The 23,764-nt window shown below is 40.3% G+C and overlaps 3 protein-coding genes across 10 annotated transcripts in view; 1 reads left to right on the plus strand and 2 right to left on the minus strand.

Annotated features, from left to right (window-relative positions):
* ELP1 (elongator acetyltransferase complex subunit 1) overlaps positions 1–852 on the minus strand; it is a 56,802-nt gene extending 55,950 nt beyond the window's left edge. The window contains exon 1 of one of the 3 annotated variants that reach the window (XM_026506050.4): positions 632–852. The gene's annotated coding sequence lies outside the window, so the exon portion shown is untranslated. Of the gene's footprint in view, positions 1–528 lie in introns of all 3 variants that reach the window. The other 2 variants (XM_026506051.4, XM_044386754.3) reach the window with 2 other exon arrangements.
* A 170-nt stretch (positions 853–1,022) lies between these two features.
* Positions 1,023–8,182, plus strand: ABITRAM (actin binding transcription modulator). 3 transcript variants are annotated; one of them, XR_003317918.4, is made up of 7 exons: positions 1,023–1,154; positions 2,244–2,295; positions 2,894–3,023; positions 6,125–6,201; positions 6,280–6,349; positions 6,443–6,731; positions 7,644–8,182. XR_003317918.4 is itself a non-coding variant. In XM_026506053.4 (6 exons), exons 1-6 carry the CDS (start codon positions 1,076–1,078, stop codon positions 6,578–6,580), a joined length of 546 nt encoding a protein of 181 aa, XP_026361838.2. In that variant the 5' UTR covers positions 1,023–1,075; the 3' UTR covers positions 6,581–8,182. The 3 variants fall into 3 exon arrangements, 1 of the variants encoding a protein (XP_026361838.2); XR_003317917.4 differs by lacking the exon at positions 7,644–8,182 and adding an exon at positions 7,346–7,598; XM_026506053.4 differs by having other exon boundaries at positions 6,443–8,182.
* A 263-nt stretch (positions 8,183–8,445) lies between these two features.
* The window catches only part of CTNNAL1 (catenin alpha like 1), a 59,756-nt gene continuing 44,437 nt past the window's right edge, over positions 8,446–23,764 (minus strand). For 2 of the 4 annotated variants that reach the window (XM_026506052.4, XM_044386755.3), the window contains 8 exons: positions 19,444–19,481; positions 17,041–17,088; positions 16,794–16,948; positions 13,378–13,426; positions 10,557–10,613; positions 10,301–10,414; positions 9,557–9,640; positions 8,446–9,418 (listed from right to left, as the gene is read on the minus strand). In XM_026506052.4, coding sequence (XP_026361837.2) covers positions 9,353–9,418; positions 9,557–9,640; positions 10,301–10,414; positions 10,557–10,613; positions 13,378–13,426; positions 16,794–16,948; positions 17,041–17,088; positions 19,444–19,481 — 611 coding nt within the window. In that variant the 3' untranslated portion in view covers positions 8,446–9,352. Of the gene's footprint in view, positions 10,415–10,556; positions 10,614–13,377; positions 13,427–16,793; positions 16,949–17,040; positions 17,089–19,443; positions 19,482–23,764 lie in introns of all 4 variants that reach the window. The other 2 variants (XM_057313647.1, XM_057313648.1) reach the window with 1 other exon arrangement.

Consider the following 23,764-nt stretch of genomic DNA (forward strand, 5'->3'; position numbering starts at 1 on the left):
AATGTCTAATCGATCCTACGACCCGGTCCGTGGCCCACATGAAACACCTACTGAGCACTTAGTAAGTGCTAGGATCTGAAGACAAGAGAGGCCTCTGTCACTGCCCACACGAAGGTCACAACTTAAAGGGAGAGAGAGCCATATAATATACATTGGATGGAGAAGCACGCATCTCTAGATGCGAGAAGCAACGCGAAACACTCATCCAATCCACTAATAGCAGTCGCACATTGATTGGTTCAGCGGTACTATCCACTCCTGCAAGAATTCAGAGGCTGGGTAAATGTGCAGCCAGGGAAGCAACACGTCGTCCTCAGCATGCAGCGCAGAGCCCCCGGATGGAGCAGATGCCATGTCTGCAGAAAGAGAACTTAAGGCTCGAGGGCAGAGGTAGTCACGCCGCACTCCACTCCCGGGCCTCCCGCAGCAGGCAGAGGTTGCACGCTCAAGGATCCCCTCAGTCAGGACATCCAGAGCACAGAGCCGATTCCATGCCCTCCACCCCGAGGGAGTCGTTCGAACGCTCACCTGCGATGAGCTCCGAGGACCCGCAAACACCGGTGCGTCCACCCTCGCCTCACCCGCCACGCGCAGCGGGCCTTCCAGAGCCCGCGCGAGGCTGCACACACACCTCTCTCCGTCCGCGACTCTCCAGCTTTTGGGACGCGCACGGGGCCGCCCGGGAGCTCGTCCACAGGGAGTAGGAGCTGAAGCACGGCAGTGAGACCGCGAAGAGCAAGCGAAGTAGGTTAGACACGCGCCCAGCGGCGCGGGAGTGACGTCACGAGGCGGAGGGGGCGTGGCCGGCCTTCTCCAGGGCCCGGGCAAGCTAGAGGTGGGGAGCGTCGCTGCCCCTTCGCTCCTGTCCCTCCTAACCTATAGTATTGGATCCCCGCTTTGACGTCGGACTCCAAAACACAGTGCTACAAGCTCCGGTGGCGGAGTCGGAGGGACCAGGGAGCAGCGCGCGTGCGCACGCCGCGGGCCGCGCGCCGGAAGCACGTCCTCCTCCCGGGCAGGCTCGGAGGAAGTGCTCGGATCTCGTAGGGCGGGACTAGTGGCCCCCGTGGTCGCCATGGCCACTGAGCCCGCGATCGCCGAATCGACTGTGCCGTCGCTCGTGGATCGCTACTTCACGCGCTGGTACAAAGCCGGTAAGTGGGGAATGATGTCGGCTTCTGTTCGGCTGCCTTGGCCTGATCCTGTAGGGACAGTGGTGACAGATCATGAACCACGCTCTTCCTCTCCATGTCCGAAGGAACTGGATTTCTCTGTTCCTTCTAGGCGGAGGGAATGGCAGTTGCACAGCCGTGGAGGCCTGCAGTACAGTCGGGCGCACTCTGGGGCTGGGGTCCCAGTGCGAGTTCAAGGGTGGGTCGCTTGCGGGAAGGTAGTCGAAGGTGAAGCACCACCCCCAAGGAAGGTGGATTGCTATCGCCCTGAGTGCCTGCAAGGATTTGACGGGTTAAGTCCTACAGCAGTGGCGATATTTACAGTGATTTAAATGATCAGGTCGAAAATGGTAGAGGCAGGGACGGAGAGGAGAATTGGGTTAGAATGGAGGCATATAGAAAGCCGAATCTAACAGTTTTACTAAAAGTTGCTAGTATCATATACTTGTCACTTGAAAGTAGATGCCATGTTGTCCTGCTTTGTGTACCCAGTAAATATCAGTGGTGGGAGGCACTGAGGACCCTTCTCTAACCCCTACTTGCTTGCTTTCATTCAGGGATAATAGGTGTACTTATTTTTTTTTTAATTATGGCATACAATTTTTTAGCCAAATTCAGATGACTAACCGTTCCGGTTTATCCAAAACTGAAGGATTTCCCAGAATCTGAGACTTTCAGAGCCAACATCAAGATAGCCCTGGGTAAACCAGAAGAGTTGGTCACTCTAAAATTGACTGATAAAACGTATGCCACTATATTATATAAAGAATGCATTGCTAATGGCACTTTTTCTAATAGGAATTATGAGTGTACTCATTTTAATAAGTGAAGATAAAGCAAGAAGGAGCAAAGAGTTACTAATCATTTAATATTGAATGAATGATTCCACCTGGGCCAGATCTCTTTAAATACCTTACAGGAAGCCTTTATGTATATCTTTTTAAGTAATGAAGGAATAGCAATGATCAGTGTGTATTCAATCTTCATGATTATCTCTACAAACCAAAGAAAACACCACACAGTGGCAGTAAATATTGGTCCAGCAACCAACAGACTCATTCATTCTTCTAGATGTCAAAGGCAAACCCTGTGAGGACCACTGTATACTACAGCACTCCAACCGGTAAGCAAATTGGGAATTTTTAATTATAAAAAAAAAAGTTTCTGGTATTGTAGCCTGGTATGGTCTTGGATTAAAAAAATACTCATTAATGATTAACTTCCACCGTGTTGAAATCGCATTTATTATGAGTTTGGCTGACAAGAGTGAGCCTTTCAGTGCATACTCCAAACAAACTTGATTACCCCAACATCCAAGTGGAGAACCACACCCTCAGTCAGCCACTGCTTGAAGTAACTAACCAGCCTGTGCCCAACCTCAGTGAATTGCCAGGGCTCAGAGAATGGACTAGGGTAGAGGCACGGGTAGAATCCTACACATACAGGGATGCCTTACTTCTCTCTCAGTTGTACCTCAGTTCTACCTAAAGACTTCTAGTACTCTTCCTTCTTCTGGGAAGGATATTCAATCTCATTTTCTCCTATTACTGCATTCCCTTCTACAGTTAAGCTCCAGTAGTAGCCAGAGGAAAATGTGGGGCAATGATAATTTGACTAAACAAATGTCAGTTCATATATTCTTGTGCCAGTAGGAGTACTGTGTGGTATGAGGAAGAATTATACCAGCCAATAACACAGCATCAAATTTTTGCTCCTTATAGAATATGTGTCATCACATTGGCAGAATCTCATCCAGTTCTTCAAAGTGGAAAAACAATTAAAAGCATCTCCTATCAAATCAGTACCAACTGTAGCAGACTTCAGAACAAGGTCTCTGGGAAATTTAAGCGGGTATGTTCCCGTCATTCTCTACTTAAATCTTCAATGTCTTAGTAGTGATAGATCTAGTCAGTCTGAGAATCCAGTGATGTATGCTCAGCATACTTCCCTGACAGTTTGATGTGCTGATTTTTTAAAAAAGGTGTATTTATTTTAGAGAGCACGAGCAGGAGAGGGAGAGAGAGAGAAAATCTCAGGCAGACTCCGTGCTGAGCGCAGAGCCTGATGGAGCTTGATCTCATGAACCTGAGATCACAACCTGAGCTGAAACCAAGAGTCGGACACTTAACTGACTGTGCCACCTAGGCGCCCCTGATGTGCTGATTTTACGGATACTTTAACCCTAGGGATGCCTGGGTGGCTTAGTCGGTTAAGCATCTGCCTTCAGTTCAGGTCATGATAGGGTCCTGGGATCAAGCCCCATGTTGGGTTCCCGGCTCAGCGGGGAACCTGCTTCTCCCTCTCCCTCCTGATCGTGTTCTCTCTCTCTCAAACAAATAAATGAAATCTGAAAGAAAAAAAAAAAAAAAAAAAAGAGTACTTTAACCCTGAAGAAATTCTTAAACCAAAAAATGAGGTATTTCAGGAGGTGTAGGATTTGTCATATTTTCTGTTACGTATCACCATTCCTGTCATTCCCAGGGTGGAGGATGGGGAAGGTGTGCCTTTGAAAGGACAACTTCATACCAATATAACGAGATATTTTGTCTCTTCTAGTTTTATTAAACCAGTATCCTGAGTTCTATAAAATTTAGGTGACCAACTCTTCTTTACCATGTATTTTCAAATGTAAATAAAAAATAAATAAATTCTCAGGTAGTGAAAAAACAATCAGTCTGAAAAAAAATACAGAAAAAAAAAAGAAAAAAAATACAGTATTTGCTCCTTACCAATTTAATACCTTATCTAGCCACACCCTGTAGCTCTACACAGTGCGGGGTTGTACAGGATATTATCTCTACCCTATACAACTTTAGGCAGGATGGACACATTTTATTAGATGATCACACCAGGGACAATTCAGTAACATACTGAAGTACCCGACATACCTACTGGGTAAGGTTTCAGTGGATGATTTAGGTCCTTCATTTTCTGACTTGATACTAAGAGTTTCTGCTAATTTCCCTCACTGTTGTAGGAGACCCTTGCTTATACTCCCCTTTGAGGTTCGAATTTCCCTATTAATGTGCCTTACAATTAATTTTTCCTTGCTCAGGAAACACATGGACTTAGAAAAGTATGAACCTTTCTTAAAAGATAAAGTCTACAGGGGCACCTGGGTGCCTCAGTCGGTTGAGCATTGACTCTTAATTTTGGCTCGGGACATAATGTCAGGGTTATGGGATCGAGCCCTGCGTTGGGCTAGTGCTGAGCATGGAGCCTGCTTAAGATCATCTTTCTTTCTCTGTGTCCCTCTCCTCCACCCCCCCCCCCAGCTTCTCTCTCTTAAAAAAAAAAAAAGATAAAGTCCACAAATTACAAGTATAACAGTTAGTGTTTGTGAAGTTCCTGTGATAAATCTTTGTCCAAAGTAGTAACACTATTGTTACTATTGACAAACAGAGAAGAACCTGCATTTGGAACCCATTAGAGATAAGTTTTGATTCTCAGCACCGCCAATCATTTATTTTCCCAAGGGAGGTGATAAAAAGGGGTCAAAACACTTCTGCTCTTTTAACGTAGACCCAGTGACAGACACACACTTTGGGACAAATCCCCAGCCCCTCCTCCCAAAAGTGAGGAGTCACACTTTGGGAGTCCTCCCAAAAGTGAGAAGTATTTTGAAATGAAGTACCCATGTGCAGATGATTGAAGCCAATGTGGGAGCATCTGTATGCTGTCTGATGCTTTGAGTGCCGGACACCTTGGTGGCTTAGTTGGTTGAGTGTCTGACTCCTGGTTTAAGCTCAGGTCATGATCTCAGGGTCCTGGGATCAGGCCCTATGTCTGGCTCTGTGCAGAGCTTGGAGTTTTGCTTGTCCCTCCTCCTCCTCCCCCTCTGCCACTGTCCCCACCCCCACCCCACTCACAAGTTCTCTCTCTCTCAAATGGATAAATAAAATCTTTAAAAAAGAGAGAAAGAGAGAAATAATGTTTTGAGTGGTAAAGAGGTCATAGAGAATAGCATCTTGACCTCAGATACCATGTTAACTATAGGAACAATTCCTGGGGAAAAAAGTAAGCAATATAGACACGTGTGCCTCAGTTTCCTGGGAGCTTCCTTGTAGACATTAGTCAGAATCTCACCAGATACATCGATAATAGTGGAGTACGTGAAACAGTCGTGCCGTAGCATTCAAACAGATGAGTGTGAAAATGTAGTATAAGGATAATGGGTAAACTATTCTTGTTTGCTATTTAAAATTTTCCTGTATTTTCCCAATTTTCCTCAAAGTGCATTCTTTTTAATTAGAAAAATATCACTGCTTCAAAAAGTGTTGATTGACTCTAATAAAGAAGTTCCTTGGGGCGCCTGGGTGGCACAGCGGTTAAGCGTCTGCCTTCGGCTCAGGGCGTGATCCCGGCGTTGTGGGATCGAGCCCCACATCAGGCTCCTCCGCTATGAGCCTGCTTCTTCCTCTCCCACTCCCCTGCTTGTGTTCTCTCTCTCGCTGGTGTCTCTATCTCTGTCGAATAAATAAATAAAATCTTTTAAAAAAAAAAAAAAAAAAAAAAAGAAGTTCCTTTATCTAGTAAGTTCTAATATAAAAATAAGTTGGGAATCTTAAAGTAACTTTGTATAATATTGCTGTCATACTTTATCATGTTGAATTTTATATTATTGCTTATTGATGGATTTTCCTACACTTTTGAAATCTTTATATCTGGCCATATGTAGCTTTCTCATTTAAAGTTGGTAAAATATATTCTTAATCTTTTAATTAAACTACTTGTTATGTATCTTAGTCTGCTCTTTCCCCTAGAGCCTCTGATGGTACCTGGCCCAAGTAGGCACTTACATAAATGTTTGAGTAAATGGTTTTTCTGTACTTAATGTCATTTTTACTTAAAACACTAGTTCAGGAATATATTCTCTTAGCACACTGAGGACTGGCTCTCAAAGGAAAGTGGACATATACATCACTTAATTACTTCTTCCCTTTTATTATCAGGGGGCACAGTTTCTAACAGAGCTTGCACCTCTGTGTAAGATTTACTGCTCAGATGGAGAAGAATACACCGTATCTAGGTGAGTTACTTTTTAACTACAATTGAGGAGAAACAAAGGAGGTAGTATTTTTCTTCAAAACACCTTTTTTTTAACTAGCTGTGTTAGAGGACGGTTGATGGAAGTGAATGAAAACATTCTCCATGAACCATCTATTCTTCAAGAGAAGGTAAAGGAGGCAGAAAAAAGGGTGATCCCATCCACATACTTTTTATTTGATTTTACACATCTGACAGTACTAAATGTTCTATTTCCTTCCTAGCCATCCACTGAAGGCTACATTGCGGTTGTGTTGCCCAAATTTGAAGAAAGTAAAAGCATAACAGAAGGGTTACTGACACAGAAACAGTATGAAAAAGTCCTGGTGACGCGCGTTCATGCCGCGACAGCTACCTCGTGAGTGTCGCGCGGGATAATGACTCCTCCGCAGCCTGCGTGATCCGTGCGCTAAAGAACCGACACGTGTGAAGCATGCCTCCCACCCCGCCACCCGCAGGGAGGCCTGATCTGCAGACTGAACCTAGTCTTCCCTCTCTGTCTGGCATAACAAGGTTGGTTCCTATTTTGTCCTCAGCCTCCCAGATCTGCCCTGCTCAGGTACCCACTTTGTTCTTTTGCTTTTCTAACAACTGGCAAGCAAAGGATGTTTTTCTGATTAAAAACAAAGCACTTTGAGGAAAATTTGGACAAGACAGATGAGTTTTAAGTAGCAAAATAAAAATAATTTATCCATCATCCTGTAACCCCTTGGTAAATACTACATTTTAACATGCTTCGGTTTGAGTGTTATGGCATGGTTATTGTTTTTGCCTCAATTTTCCTTCAGTTTGAAGTTTAAAAAAAAAACAAAAAACCTGGCCTTTTTTACCCAATGTGCTTCCGAGTGACACTACCAAAAAGCTTAGTGCCGCCTCTGCAGCCCCAAGTCTTTTCCCCTGCAGTCGTGGGGGAGAGGCAGAGTACACTGTCCACCCCTTCCGCAGCTCGGACGGCCTTCCTCTCTGACACAAAGTCGACTGTAATACTGTGGCTTCTTAAACGAGGGATACAGGGAAAGGCTTTGCAATGCAAAGGGCCTTCCCAGCATGGAAGTACTCTGACGCAGAGTAAAGCTGCTTACTGCATACGTACACTGTGGTCGCTCAATCCCACACTCTCGCTACAGGGCAGCCAGCCAAGAAGTTGCTGACAAGTTGCCATAATCCAAAGGCACAGATGCCTTTGAATGGAACAAAAACTTTCACATCATCTAAACTGACAACGGAACTGATTTATGGTTTAAGACTGTCTATTCATTTACACTGAATGTCAAATAGAAGGACTTTTAAAATTGTCATTTTTTTCTTAAAGGCTGCAACATGTGTACATTTAAATATCTCTGTAAATAAAGCAGAAGATGTAATTTAATACAGAAGAAATCACTTTACTTGTAAATTCCTTTGGTTCTCTATCCTCTTACACAGTTGAAGTCATAAGTCATCCCTTCCCCACCCGCAACTGCACTTAAATAAGAGAAGATACGCTCTCATTTCAGGTATGTAAAAGTATTTTGTAAATAAAATCTAAAAATTATTTTTGATTCTCGAGAAAAACTTCCTGTCACTTGAGCGCCAGCATGACAGTCCCTTAAATATACCCCCAGACATGAAATAGGTAATAACTCTAGGAACACCTACATTAATGGTGCTGTGAGCTAGAAACACAAGCACAAACCAGCAGGCCCCCATTTCATGTAACATAATGATTCCTGAAGACATGAGAAAACAAAGACTAAAGATAGTAAAAGAAATATATATTTTACACATAACATTGTCTCACATTGTTCTCCCATTACTTTTGTTGTAATTTTAAAGAATATTTTGGCTTCAGGGAATAAAAATCATGCTTGATAATTTTTATAAAGGAAGTGTTTTATAAAAGTCAATAAGCCAAGTATATCCCATTTTCTCATGAAGGCTTACAGTCACCTTAAGTTTCCTTCAATAAAATATTGACTAGCTAACTGGTAGTACTGTGGTTCTTCAGGATCTTGTGAATATTGATTGTGATAGCTGACCCAGATACCAATCATCAGACAAGCTTCTATAACTACTGCCGTTTGACAACTGACATGTTCTATCAGATTTCAAAATGAATTTCACAGTTTTGGGATACAAGCACTAGCAAGACTTCAAAACAAAGTTATACTATAAGGACAGAACATATAAATCAGATCCTTCAATCAAAGCCCCAACCCAAACAAAAAACAAGAAAAGCTTTAAGCTCTAAATTAAAAAGATGAAAGATGTTTATTTATTTTATGATAAACATTCCAAAGGCACATATACAAAATGCATGATTATTCAGAATTTATTTTAGACATCTTAGTTCCATTGTTGTCTCATATCTTAAATTCCGTGAGTCAGTACAGAGAAGGCTGGTTCAAAGACTTTTTTTACACCAGTAAGATAGGCTTAGGATTCCAGCTAATGTTCAAGGCAGACAGGCCAGCCAGCTATGGTAGAAGGAGACATGAAAGCCATCTCCTAGTGAGTTCCTGGAAGATTCTGTGGAGTGGGCTCCAAGACCCTGCTTTTGGGAAAGGGGGAGATAACGTGCAGCACAACAGAGAGCCTGTGCTCTGAAATGCTTGTTAGAGAATGAACGTGTGCTACTAGCATGGGTGATCTGTGACAGGACAGCAAAGAGGGCAGTCACAATTGTGGACAGAGAAGGACTGAAGAAGAGTCCACAGATTTAAGGAAACCCCTGTGTTCACCCAGACAACTGTATATTTTCTGCTGAAAGTTAGTGTTCTAGATGATAAGCTTAAATAAAAGGAGAAAAGAGGAAATTAAGGTATTTTATGCCAAAGGTGAGCACATTCAAAATAGCTTCTTTGGATCAAACTGTCATTAAGACAGTTGAGATATTTGGTTTGACTCTCAAGAACATTATTAGTGGCAATGTCCCATCATAAATTCACACGCAATCAGGAATGTAGCAACTACCATGGCATTTATTAGTCACCAAAAAGCATCACAATCAGTTTCATAATCAGAAAATAAAGCAAGATTTCATAATTGTTTTCTTTATAAAACTGTTGAATTTCTGAAAATATAAAGGACCATTTACTTTCTAAAAATATTAGTTTTGCCACATGCTGTTCGAGAGATCTGACCCCAAAAGCTTCTCAAGTTTTACCGTCCACGGAGTCTTTATTTGTAACTGAGACCCATCTGTTATTTTCCAACTGAAGCTAGAAAGAGTTAAGACAATTAGTTTCTACTTTACTTTCAAAATAAAAATTGCAAAATTAAATAGTAACTATTTCTTTTGCATTTTTCTAGAAACTTATTTTTAAAAACCTGATTTTCAGACAGAAAAACTATCTTACCTTCTTTAGCAGTTTATAGCAAAGTGAGAGAAGTTGGACCAAAATAGCCATCACAGATCTTGTCTTTGTAATACACTTATCAACCTATAATGACAGAAAGCAAGCAGTCAAATTCTACAAAGAGTACTTCAAAAGACTGTATCTTTGATTTCATTTTAACCAGATAAAATGTCATTGTAGAAATTTAAAGGATCTCAAAAGGCATATGGATTAGGGCACATGAGCAGACTGGAGGCCCCAGAACACAAGTGCAGGGCCTGTTGCCCAGGTCTCCTGCCCACTTCATGGAACCCCCGAAGAATGGATGGAAAATCAACCTGTTTTATTTTGAGCTGTTTAGGCACTTAAAACTCTCCAAATGGTGGCAGTGAACCCCCTACTTTGCAACTTCTGGCACACTGCTTTGTGGGCATAAGCTAAATTCTCTAAGACAAACAACGGGAGCCCCTACTCTGAGGGATCTGTGTCTGGTTAGACATGTGACAACATCAGGATTTAAGGGTAGCTGCTCAGTGTTGTGGACGTAATCATGTCCAAAAAGCTGATTTATTTGGTGAACCCACTGCTCCCTGGAGTCAGTTACAACTACAGATGATAAATGAGTCTTGCAATTAAGGCATGAAAAATGGAAGTAAACTGCCCGTCTGGGGGTAATAACACTCTGAAGAAAAATGGGCTAGAAGCAAACCTGATAGTGTGAAAGTTTCTCACGTGTCTCCCTGAATAACCCACTCTTCCTTTTACCTTTAGAAACACTTGATTTTGCAAAGGTGTCTTAGTTACTGTCTGGAGCTGGTGGCAGAAAGGAATTAACTTGTTTATTTCCAGGAGAAGCATAAGCTTGTCATCATCTTTCAGCTGAAATATAATTTAGGAGGTTATAACAACTCCAACAAAAACCATCTTTTAAACTTTAAATACCCTTATACCTTAATAATATACTCCCCAGGTGGGTATTCATGACATCACCACCAAGACCAAGCAGGCAGACTTGCATTACCTGTTTTGAAAAAACTTGTACACTTGAAGCAAGCTTTAAGCCCTCTTCAGCAAAAACCTAGTGGAAAAGAAAAGTATCATTAGTTAGACGTTTATCTTACAGATCGTTCGTAAGAAATATATTCATGGCTAACTGTCTTATTGAATTTTAAAAGTAAAACCTAAACATAAAAGGTCTGTCATGGAACGCCTGAAGCTTTTCTTCTCCCCAGGAAACACAAATGTTTAACTGTACTCAGAAAGATATTTCTCAGGCCTGATGCAGAATCAGTCCCTGGAGAGGCTCCTCTACACCTGGAAACCTCCAATTACACTGGAGGGTCATAACCATACAAAATAACCATACAAATTATGTGTGGGCTTCTGGAAGGATCGGGGGCTCATCTTACAACACCTCAACTGTAAAAGGGTGATGCATTGTAGAACACGAGGTCAAAACAGAACTTTCCCACTTCCACTAAAATTTGTCACCCATACACATTCCTTAACCAGCCATTTGAGAGGACCAATTTAGATCGGTTCTGGACTATTCACCATGCATTGTATAATTTAGTGAGGAGAACGGGATGATGGCAAAGAACAGTGAAAAATAAGGTTGGACAGATAAGATAGGAATATTTAGGATGATTATTTTAAAATGGTAACAGAATGTTTCAGAGTAAGAAACAGCAGGGGAATAAAGGGTAGGAGTCTTAGCTTTAGGTCACAGCCATAAAAAAGAAGAGAATGGCAAAATGCAAGGGTGGTTTGTGAAGAAAAGTAATGTGCCTTGGTAATGAATTAGATAAAACATGAAGAAGGAAGCAATGCTTTCGGGGTTAACCTTAACACTCTATCCAACAGCCTTACCACCTTGCTATCATTGGATGGACTGATCTCAAGGTCAAATAATCCTTTGCTCCCTTCCTTATCCTTTAAAAGGGAAACCAATGAGTTTTACACGGGATTCTAACCAAACAGAATGACTCTCTTACCCATACGTTCCTCATCATCCCACATTACCACTTTCTGTTTACATCTCTTCCCTTCTGACCTGTAAACCTCTCAGGGGCAAGATCCATGTCTATCTCCTGGACTATCATGGTTTTACAACCACCTGAAAGCTGATGACTCCCAGTCTCTCTCTCCATTCTTGAACGATCCTGACACCAGTCTTTTACATACTACTTGAGCAAAACAAAATGATTGATTTCCGCCCTCTAAATCTGGTGTTCTCCCTCAGTGTTCCCTAGCTCAGTAAATGGCACTACCCTTTACCCTGGTGGTCAAGCCAAAAACCTTTTAAAACCTAAGTCCGATCCTGCCACTGCTCCTCCAGATCCTCAACGGGTCTTCCCTCATACCTGAAAAAAGAGTCAAAGTTCTTCCCGTGGCTACAGAGATGTCAAACCTTACCACTTTCCTTTTGGCTCACTCCATCCCATCCACATTTGCCTCCGTATTTTTCTTTAGACCCCCCCAAGCATACCCCAACATCTCAGGGCCTTTGCACTCTGTTTGCCTAAAATATTCTACCCCCAGATATCCATCCAGCTCCCTCTCATTCATTAATCTCTCTACTCAAATGTTACCCCCTTAGAGAGGTCTTTTCTTGCCACCCTTCTATCAACGCTCTATCTTTCATGATTTTTTCTCTAAATGCTTATATAGGGGCATTGCATGCTTAACTTTCTCCTGCCTACCTCCTCCCACTAGAATGTAAGCTCCAGGCCAGCACTGGCTTTGGTCTGTTCTCTTTTCTCCACAGAGCTCTTCCCCTCAGGATCTGACACACAGTAGAAGCTCAGTAAACACTTGATGAGCGCTGCATGTTCATCAGCAGACAACTCAGTAGACACCGGTTTAATGAATAAGCTCACACAGGAAGAAGGTGACTAGTGGGTTTTCGCGGTGAAATACCCCCTGTGGTGTGGTATGACTTCAAATGGATATGAGCCAAATGGAGCAGAATGAATCCAGAATGTATTCCAACTGTTTTAAGGGAAATCGCTCATTTATAGTTGACTTTACGAAAAAAATATGAAAGAAATATTTTCTATAAATCTTCTGACTCTGATGATAATCATCCTCCCAAGCTAAAATCCCTTCCTGAAGAGGCTCTGGGGGCAGCACATGGGAATGCCAAAGGAAATATTAAAGGTGAGAAAGTGATAGAAATTACACATTTCAAATGTAAGAATGCCTTTGGTTCTAGAAAAGCAAACAAACGTGAGAGTTAGGGAAAGTAATCTTGCAACCCACTTGCCAATCTAATGCCTCTAATGAGGGAGATGAATTCAAGATGGGCCTATGTGGAGTTCCATTGGACACACTGGGGCACAGCGGTGAGTATGTCTGTCTCTCCCTGAATGCCTTAAATTAGCAGGAATATGGAAGGAAAGAAAGAAACTGTACCAAGTACCCTCTGTCTCAAGCCTATGACAGATGCTTTCTCATGTGTGGTCCTCATTTACTCAATATCATTCATCCAATCCAATAATGAAGAGGCCAAAAAGCCTTCCTAGCATTCAGGAAGGTATCCAGGATATGTGTCTGCTGACAGGATATTTGCACCTGCTTGGAAAACTTATAACTTATTGCACATATTGACTGTCAACAAAGCCCATTCTCTTTATCCTTATAACATTTGAATTTTACACAAGATATCCAAAAAAAGCCCCACAAAATGCTACTGCAAGCCCTCTGCTTTTCCACTTTTCTCTATGCAAGTGTGTGCACAGGTAAGCACACAAACATGATACGGAAAATCATTTAGAAAATCTGTTATTACCCACTTTTAGCCCAGAATTAAATTAGTAGCGTAAAATAGAAATAAAACATACCTCTAGTTGATGAATTAAATCCTGGGAAGTTCTCAGCGGCCCCTCTCCTCTGAAATAAAATGAATTATCAAGGACGTGTAAGAAAAAGTTATTGTCTGAAAATTGGTTTCATAAGGAAAGAGTTCTAGAGCATTTTGTGTATTAATAGATCCCAAATTTTGAAGAGTAATATTGAGTAAACTAATAATATTGTGACTTTATTCTTAAACAACTTTATTACTTCTTAGGGCACTTCGAAATTTTTCAGTGAACATTATATATGTTAATTTTATAATGTAAAGAAATTTAATACTGACAAATAATATTTACGTTTTATTTTTCCTTTTTAACAAAGCTTTTTCATTTTGCTTCACAAATTAAATACATGAGATCTGACAATATGTCTTAACCAAAAGGCCTTTGTTACATAATGTTAAGAGGATCAGACCAAAACTCAAAAAACTCTCATTTTTAATTCTAAAACTTTGACAAGGCACGTCATTTAAGTTTCAGCACTGAGTACATAAAATAATCATAGTAATATTTGTGCTACCACTTTCATCAGAACATTCTGGAACGTCAGATTGAAAACTACCAAGAAGAACCAAGACCTCTAAAAACAAAAAGCAAACCATAGCAAAGAGAACAACAGAATGCATTAAAAAGAGCATAAATCAGAAGAAATCTAATAACAACCAATTCTGGCCTCAACATCTGTGACATGTGAACAAATTATTCCTGTTCCCTGATAAACCGCTGTGATCATCAAATGAAATCGTGAAACAGAAACCATTTAAAAACCTATAAGGCTCTGGTAAGTCTGAAATCTTTTTAAGCTAGAAGGCACCAGTAAATCTTAAATATATAAATTATCAAGAAATAGGGATGCCTGGCCGGCTCAGTTGGTAGAGCATGTAACTCTTGATCTTGGAGTTGTAAGTTTGAGCTCCTTATTGGGTGTAGAGAGCACTTAAAAATAAAATCTTTAAAATTATCAAAAAATATGAATTATCATCTATAAATTACTGAGAAATTATATAAATTGTTAAGACAACCTTAAACAACAGCCTGAGGAAAAGCTATAAAATTGCCCAGAAAAACTGTAAAACTGGATATTGTGAAGGTTAACAGATGGGTCTCAGAAACAAGGGGTGCCTGGGTGGCTCGGTGAGTTAAATGTCTGACTCTTGGTTTTGGCTCAGGTCATGATCTCCATAGGTCATGGGATTAAGTTTTCATCAGTCAAAAAAAATTTTTTTGTTTAAAGATCTGATTTTTATCACCATGATATAACTAGCATGTTTGTAGCCAAATGTCAAGATCTGTGTTATTTCAGCTCATCTGTGCACATTTGGTGTGGGTAAACGAAGGAGTTCCATTTTACTTTGTTCTGCAAATTTGACTCATCAGATTTTTAAAAGACAGGAACTAAGAAAAAAAGGTCAAAATTGTGTTAGGAAGACTCAATCCCAGGAGAAGCTTGCAGAAAAACGATTAAAAACGAAGGAAACCACCGAGGAGGAAAGGTGACCCATGCTGGAAAGTATGGGAAAGTATTAACAGATGACTGCAACCAAGGCCCAATCACTCAGCTCCTATCACTTGTTCTGCACCCTCCAGAAGAATTCGCTATCTTGAAAAGGTAGAGGACTTCATCAAGAGGGAAATGAATGCTTCTTCCTCACTTCTGACCTTCCTTTCGTACAAAGGGATCTTCACTAGCCTAACATCCCTCACTTCTCTCAGCTCTCGCACTTATTCCCTCCTGTAGAAGAGTGTGGACATTTACTTAGCTTTTCAGTCTTTTTGGTGACTTTGCGAAAATAAATTGGATGTGGTAGGCCTTTCCTTTCTCCTTTTTCTCTTGGAAGTAAAGCTGCCTTTGGGCGACACCTGCTCTTCTGGGTATTTTAAGAGACGCATTCTGTCCCTGTAGAGTAAGATTTCTGAATTCTAGAGATCATTTTTTAAAACCTACTTGCTGGGGCGCCTGGGTGGCACAGCGGTTAAGCGTCTGCCTTCGGCTCAGGGCGTGATCTTGGCGTTATGGGATCGAGCCCCACATCAGGCTCCTCTGCTATGAGCCTGCTTCTTCCTCTCCCACTCCCCCTACTTGTGTTCCCTCTCTCGCTGGCTGTCTCTATCTCTGTCAAATAAATAAATAAAATCTTTAAAAAAAAAAAACAACCTACTTGCTAGTGGATATAAACTACATCATCCAATAATAGCTTTATCAGTATAAAGGTTACATCCCCTATCTGCCTACTCTTTTGCTTATTTTTTCATTTTGTTCAGAACTTGAGTAGGAAAAAGGGTGCTATTTATTGAACCTCATTGCCCACACAGTTGTGGAGATCCTAGCTACTCTAATTGAGCTTTTAAGACTCCAGATGAGGGGTGCCTGGGTGGCTCAGTCGGTTGGGTGACTGACTCTCAGTTTCAGCTCAGGTCTTGAGATCGAGCACCACCTCAGGCTCTGCTCTCAGAAGGGAGTCTGCTGGAGATTCTCTTCCTCTCACTCTGCCCCTCCCCCCACTCACAAGTGCATGTTCTCTCTCTCTCTCTAAAAGAATAAATCTTTAAAAGAAAAAAAAAAAAAACTCCAGATGAAATAGATTACATTGCAGAATACTGAAACAACTTGTAGGTGTGAACCACTGCTGATAATATTTTCAAAATCAGAATGAGTAGGAGAGGAGCCATAACATTAGAGATAGCAAGTATTTTCCAGGTTTCCAAAAATAAAAAAAGACAGATTTCAGAAAGTTAGTGAAAAGTTTAAAGTCATTCCTTGAGAAAATTCTAGAGCAGATTATTGAGCAGATAACTGATAAATGTTTAGCAACATGGAATTACTATACCACACGTATAGATTATTTTAACAGAAGATTGTGGAATGTAATCAACGTGGACTTCAATGAGGCATTTGATTAATAAGAGTCTTGTAATGCAGACAAGACAGAGAACGTAGGTCATGTAATAGTAAAGTTACGGAAATTCCCCGCTATCTAATGAATACTGATTCATGGAGATTTGGCACCCTACTGAGGTGGTAGTCCTCATGGTTCCACTCTTTGATCTGTATTATCTAATCAATTATTAATCACTTCCATAAAGAGTTAAAGGCATGTTTTCTAAACTTACTGATGCTGGCTAGGAGAGAGAATGATACATAGAAGGACAAAAATCAGAATGCAAAATTTTTTCAAAACTATGAAAAGAACAGGACACAAACCTGGAGGGGTTATCTTCTGAATCTAAATCCTAATTAAATAAATGTCTTCTTGTTGCATTCACTCAATTATCATAAGAACTTACAGTCTTTTTTACCAAATATTTGAAATTGACTTTAACCTATCAATGATTTAACATGAGTTTTTCCTTACACCAAATATTTTTAAAATGATTTAAAAGGATCAAAGTGTAACTATATTTACCTAGTAAATAAATACAGAGAATAGGCCATACTGGACATGTTCCGCCCATTTCGAACAATTTCATTTTCCTGATCCTCCCATTTCTTGATCTCACAGTTGGCATCAGAGGTAAGCAAACCCAGCTTAAGTCCAAGCTTTGCTATCTTGGCTTGCTCCTATAAAATACACATTTTAATCACCATAATATTGTCATTATTGATATAAAAGGAAGATTGGAAGTAAGACTGTTAAAAGAAAAAGGTCTTACCTCAGAGTCAGGCTTGTCTGACTTTAATGATTTCGGGTTTGCATTATTCTATGACAAGAAAAAGATTAAGACATCTTAAAAAGCAGTACAGTTCATTGTGAGGAAATGCAACAGTAATAGAAAGCATAACAAATGACATATAATAAAATTTTAATTTAAATATTTTCAGAACATACTTAAACTATATTAAATTAAATTGAAACAAACAACTAATTGCAAAAACTCTTCCAGCATGTGAGTTCAGCTTTGAACACGTAAGTAGTTAGAAACTCGGGACCAGGGAAAGCAGTTTACATCCCAGAAGGACTTAAAGACTTCCGCGGTCTTCTCAGAGTCCAGTAATTATGCCTCCAAACATTCCTGGCCCCTCTGTTGAGTTATTTTTATAAAATGATGTCCTAAAATTAGCCACTATATGTAGTTTTCCACATGTTCCTAATGTTATAACTCTGGAGCTCAATTCCTTTAACCAATTTGCCCTTTGAGGGCTAAATCTCAGCACCCTAGTGTCACTGACATCCCAGGTCCTAATCCTCTACCCCAGGCTGTATACTAGATTATACTTAGAATGTAGCACTTCGGGGTGCCTGGGTGGCTCACTGGTTAAGTGTCTGCCTTCGGCTCAGGGCGTGACCCTGGCGTTCTGGGATCGAGCCCCACATTGGGCACCTCCGCCGGGAGCCTGCTTCTTCCTCTCCCACTTCCCCTGCTTGTGTTCCCTCTCTCATTGGCTGTCTCTCTCTCTGACAAATAAATAAATAAAATCTTAAAAAAAAAAAAAAAGAATGTAGCATTTCATATTTGAATCAACATATTGGATGGGCCCCTATTTTTGAAACAGCAAGTTTGTTTCTGTGTAAGCTATATGGAACTCAGAATATAGTTCCCCTAGCAGAGGCGAAAACATCGCAGTTAGGTTACCAGGCTACCCAACAGATGCCTATTTCCATGAAGAATAGTAGGGCGCCTGGGTGGCTCAGTCGGTTAAGCATCTGCCTTTGGCTCAGGTCATGATCTCAGGGTCCTGGAATCAAGCCCCACATCGGGCTCCCCACTCAGTGGGGAGTCTGCTTCTCCCTCTCCCTCTGCCCTTCCCCCTTCCCCCCACCCCATCCTTACGCTCTCTGTCTCTCTCAAATAAATAAAATCTTTTAAAAAGAAAAAGAACTGGGGCGCCTGGGTGGCTCAGTTGGTTAAGTGTCTGCCTTCGGCTCAGGTCATGATCTCAGGGTCCTGGGCTTAACCCCCATATCGGCCTCCTTTCTCAGCAGGGAGCCTGCTTCTCCCTCTCTCTCTGCCTCTTCCCCTGTTTGTGTGCTTTCTCTCTCTGTGTCAAATAAATAAATAAAATCTAAAAAAAAAAAAAAAAAAAAGAATAGAAACCACTACCAATAGCAATGTTTCTTTGAAAAATATATGCCGAAGCTCTCAGGAAATGGCAGCTCAGGTTGGCCATTCCCCTCAATCTGAGGTCTGGTGGGAGCTCCCCTAATTGGGGCAGGAGTTCCAGAATGGCCGAGGCTAGTGAACATAAAGGGGCAGGAGAGGCTGGTAACCTTAACCTTTTTTTTTTTTTTTTTTAACATTTACTCAAACCATAAACACACACATATACACACATTGAGGAGATGTACACTAAGTATAAATTATAATACAGTAGAACAAAATACCCTAGCTCCTTTAGCTAAAGAAACAGGTCATCATCAATGCCTTCGAAGTATATGTATATCTCCTTGGTTTTTGTTTCCCTTCTTATGACCACAACTTGATACTCTGACCAGCTATTCTGTTACCGGTTTCCCTGCAGAACAGAAGAGCCTCAACGTTTCCTTTTTCTTCTGTCTCATGGTTTATATTTGCTCATTGAACATAGCCCTTTTGAGACATTCTAATGCTGCTTACTATAGAAGAAATAGGACAGAAAATGAATGTGGGGAAGCTATAAAGCTACACACATGTTCAAATACAAGCTGCCCCTTATGTTCATTGGCAAATAGAGATGATCTGTGATCTCTCTGGCCCCTCCTTGTGCAGACGGGCACATCACCTGTATCCTCCTCCTCCGTCTGGTAGACTCTAAAGCGACTGATAAAGCACTGAAGACACAGCCTCGAGGTGTTGAGGGTTTATTTTATTTAGAATTTTACACCCTGTCTTATTTTTTTTAATTCAGTTGTGTTTTCATTATTTTTATTTTTATAAATGATTATTATTAAAGTGTTTCATGAAGAATGAAAGGCAACTGCCTGAAAAGGTACAGAAACCACCTTCATATATGTCACCACGCTGGCCATCTAGTGGACACTATTTTGGAATGCAGTCAGATGCAGCCATTTCAGTCTCAAGTTTATAATTTGAGTTCTGAATAAAACATTCCAAAATGTACAAAACTCTGCTACTTACCATTGGCTTTGGAAGTGACAGGTAGCCATACTTCTCTCCTACAAATAACACATATAACTTAAAACAAATTTTCTATTAGCGCATTTTCTATTATTCACATTTAATTTTTTAAAATATTAATTAGGAAGGTTAGTACATTAGTTTTGATAATTTAGTCTATTAGTTACACGTGTTTCAGAAACAAAATCGCAATTTGGGGAACATGAAGGCTGTCAACAGTTGTATCTCTAAGGTACCTGGTCGAACAGTCTCTACCTCCCCCAGCGTAATGGCAGAAAGGCAAAATACCTCAGTGCTGTTTACTTATATTTACAACAGGCTTCATTCCCGGTGCACTTTTACAGCCGCCTGCCTCTAGCGACACGAGATGCTTCTTTTATCAGTACGGGTTATCAGTGCTTGCTTCCTTTTCTGTGACTATCAAACCAAATCATTTACAGCTAAATTCTTAAAGTATTCTTTCAGTCAAAGAGAGCAACCCTAACATACAAGATAGGAAGATGAAGTAAACCAAATTAACAGTGTCTCGGCTGTGAATTAACACACGCAGGAAGCACAGTAACTGAGGAAAGGTAGACGACATGTGATGCCCACTTCACCCCTGTGCTGCTTTCATATTTCAAACTTCCGGATTATGTATAAAGTCAGGTTACAATGGACGGTAGATTGTTTTTAAAGCCTAATTTGTTAATAGGGGAAAGAATTCACGATAAGATTGAACAGTAATTGTTTCTTGATTTCAAGGAATGGGAGTTTGTTCAGCTGTAATATGTTAGGTAGAACCATATGAAATTGCTGATATTCAACCACTTTGATCAACAAAAACAGCAATTTCACACAGTTTCACCTAATGAGAGTAAATACAGTGTAAGAGCACTAAGTCGTACACTTTCTTATAGAATGACTGTTACATGAACAGCATGAGCCTGTTCATAACATATTTAAATTTTCATCTAGAACTGTGCTATTGAATATGGAATCCACCAGCCATGCATGACTACTGAGCAACTGAAACATGACAGGTCTGAATTGAGATGTGCTGTAAGTATAAAATACATACTGGATTTTGAAGATTTAATATAAAGGGGGAAAAATGTAAAAGACCTCATTAATAATTTTTAAGTATTGATTATAAATGGTAACAATATTTTGGATACATTGAGTTAAGTAAAAAACATTGAAATGAATTTCACCTGTTTCTTTTGAAATTTTTTTTGTGCCTCCTAGAAACTTTAAAGTACATATGTGGCTCATCTTACATTTCTGTTGACCAATGCTGATCTCAAAAATGCACTGTCATTACAGGTCAGCCATTGGTACTCGGTAATAGCCTTATGGTTCAAATAATTTCTTTGTAATGTCAGAATTGTAAGGGAATTTTATTAATGATTTTCTGTTCTCAGAATTGTGAAAGAAAAATAAAACTTAACGACATGATTTCCAGGCCTTACCTCCTAGCCGTGATATAAAAAGTGCCTGATTTAGCTGTGAAAGATTAATAGAAGACTTTAAGTCATTTAGAACCTCAAAATTCACGATATATCTTAATTCAAAGTTCAAATCCTGTCCATAATATCCCTAAAAAGTGGTCTTAATAAGCTGCAGAAACAAGCATAATCATTACTTAAGCATAATTAGCTCAGGTGTGAGCAATCCTGTGTTATCTACCCTTGTGATACTCCATAGTGCCTATGACCCTGAAATGTTCACATTTACTCTCCAAGAGAAAAAAAAAAAAGCCACCTATCTTAGTATCTCTTATTTCTCCGAGAAACAACAGAGTTAAAGAAACCAGAAGGCAGGGAGAAATAAATGCAATGAAAAAAGGAGCCTTCATATGATCTGGTTTGCTGGCATTACCATCACCAATTAATCACTGGCACGTCCAGTCCCCGAGGCTGTCTTACAGCTACTTTGTTTTGCTCTCTATTCCCATCATTTAGTTGGACTCAGAATGCTTTGCATATTTGAGGATAATTGCAAAACTGATCATTCTTCAAGATAGCTTTTCCCCAAATGCTCTGCAGGTAAGGTTGTCCCTCTTTCCCCCAATTCCAATATAAGCCAAGTTTAGTTGATAATCATAAAAAAAAAAAAGTTGATAAAGATACCAAAAATCATTAATCTGAATCATTTTATAGCTGTTTTTTTCCATACAAGCCTTATTATTGCCACTGATTCTAAGCAGAGCGAATCTATTGACTCAGTTATGTTTAGCTCTTCTATCAAATTAAAAAAGTGGCATTAACAAACAATTTCTATCTCTGGTGAAAACATGTTATAAACATCAGAAGTAACTGGAAAAACAGGAATATTTATGGGGAGAACATAGTCGATATTTGAAGTATAAACCTGTTTTCAAAGCACTGTTTTCACAGGAGTATCATAAACTTAATACTCCCAAAATCCTTTGTCTAATATTCCCTAAATCAACACCACAACTGCACCATCTTTACTTCTCACCTTACACCTCCAGAGGGACTAAGTTCAGGGTTAAGCTCAAGAGCCCCTTTCATCTGATGGGAGTACCTAAATGATCTCTTACGAAAACCTAACTGAGAAATGCTGCCTCATTTTCACTACCCAGAGCTCTTCTGCATCTCTACAAACTAAAGCTAATTTCCCAAGGACAGAAAAGCCTCACTATTCCACTAAAGATGTGCTATATAATTCCCCATTAGACGTTCCCACAATCAGCGTTTTTGATTCTGGAAGGAGCTCTATATGGCATGATCAGAAAGATCATGTCCCCAGACCCACTGAAAATGAATCGCTAACTACTGAAGGAGAGGCGATTATGAGCTAACCACAGGAGCAGGATTGGGGTATTCTAATCCAAACCTAGTCGTCATGCTCAAACTCTCCCTTACCTCTACATTCAATTAATCACCAAATCCTACCAATATGACCTGTAAAATTCTTCTTAAATCAGTCTTCTTATCTCCATTTCTACTATCATCATCTCATTCTCTTGTCTGGATGGGTCACTCCCTTGTATCAAACTCCATGTTCCCCAAATAAGCTCTTATCTATCCATAAGCATGTTCCTCTTTCTATGCATCCCATTTCAGTGAACAGCACCTTACACATCCAATCAGCCAAGTGATAAAATAGGCGCAGAGCTATGGAACAGGACCATTAGGGACATCCCTATAAAGTGAAGCCTAGTCATATTAATTCTAAGATGGTTCAAACAGAACAAGAGAAATTCAGCCTCTTTCAAGGAGAGATAGTCTACAAGGTGTGAGAAAAGGCTTCTTTCAACATTTAGTTACCTAAAATTACCTCAAATTCTAAATGCTATGATTACATATTCATTATTAAGGGAAAGTGGAGTCTTTCTGATCTGTTCCTTTCTAATATGAAGACCATGGCATCCCAGGAGGGTTGGGTATGAAGGTAGAAATGGATGAAGAGAGAAAGGCAGGAAGACAAGTATTGATTTTTGGGTTCTTAAAACAACCCCAGGAGGCCCTATTGTGAAATTTGCGTGTCTCAGGGTAAGGGGGACAATGACCTAGCTCTGAGTCCCTTTCTCATTGCTTACCATGTTATTTGCTTTAACTGGTGGGTTAAACGATCCTTGCAAATATATCTGATAATTTTTCTAGTAATGAGAGTCAAGATATTCAGAGCAGAACAAAGGTAGCTAGAATACAGCAAAGGCTTTTCAATAATAGCCATAACATGAGTTATAACAGTAGCAGAGAGAAATCAGGATCTGAAGAATACACTCCGTCCTTTGTATGGAAAGTAATGGACAGGTGCAAGGTAACAGGCCAGCCTGTCGTAATAACCATACAGAACAGGAAAAGCAACACTGTGACACTGGACTCATTCCAATCAGTAATGGCTAACCCAGAGTTGGAATTCTTTGTCAGAAAAGCTGTTCTTATGAGCTTAATGATAAAAGTCGGGACAAAGAAAGGCAGTACAAGAAATCAACCAACACTATCTCAGTTAGCTCCACATAAGGATCCTTCTGAACAGCAAGATACTTTACCAGTTAGACAATGGATGTACCATTGATCGAGGCAGCAGAGTTTCCCACCTACAGAGGAATTTCTTTCAGCCCTAAGTTAAGGTAACCCTGATTTTTTTGAGGATAGGTTATCCAAACCTGGAGAAGAGACCATTTACATAATACCCAGCTTGAAAGTAAAAGAAACCACAGTGACTATGTGGTCCAAACATCAAGTATAGGATTTTCTTGTTTCAGCTCTAGTCTATCTGTAGTGGGTGCTAGTGCTGAGAAAGACAGGGAAGTCACTTTCTTCCTTTCCTAAACAAGTCCTATAGCTAATGACCATTCTTCAGATAT

The sequence above is a fragment of the Ursus arctos genome, unplaced genomic scaffold, assembly GCF_023065955.2.
Source record: "Ursus arctos isolate Adak ecotype North America unplaced genomic scaffold, UrsArc2.0 scaffold_18, whole genome shotgun sequence".
Taxonomy (NCBI): Eukaryota; Metazoa; Chordata; class Mammalia; order Carnivora; family Ursidae; genus Ursus; species Ursus arctos.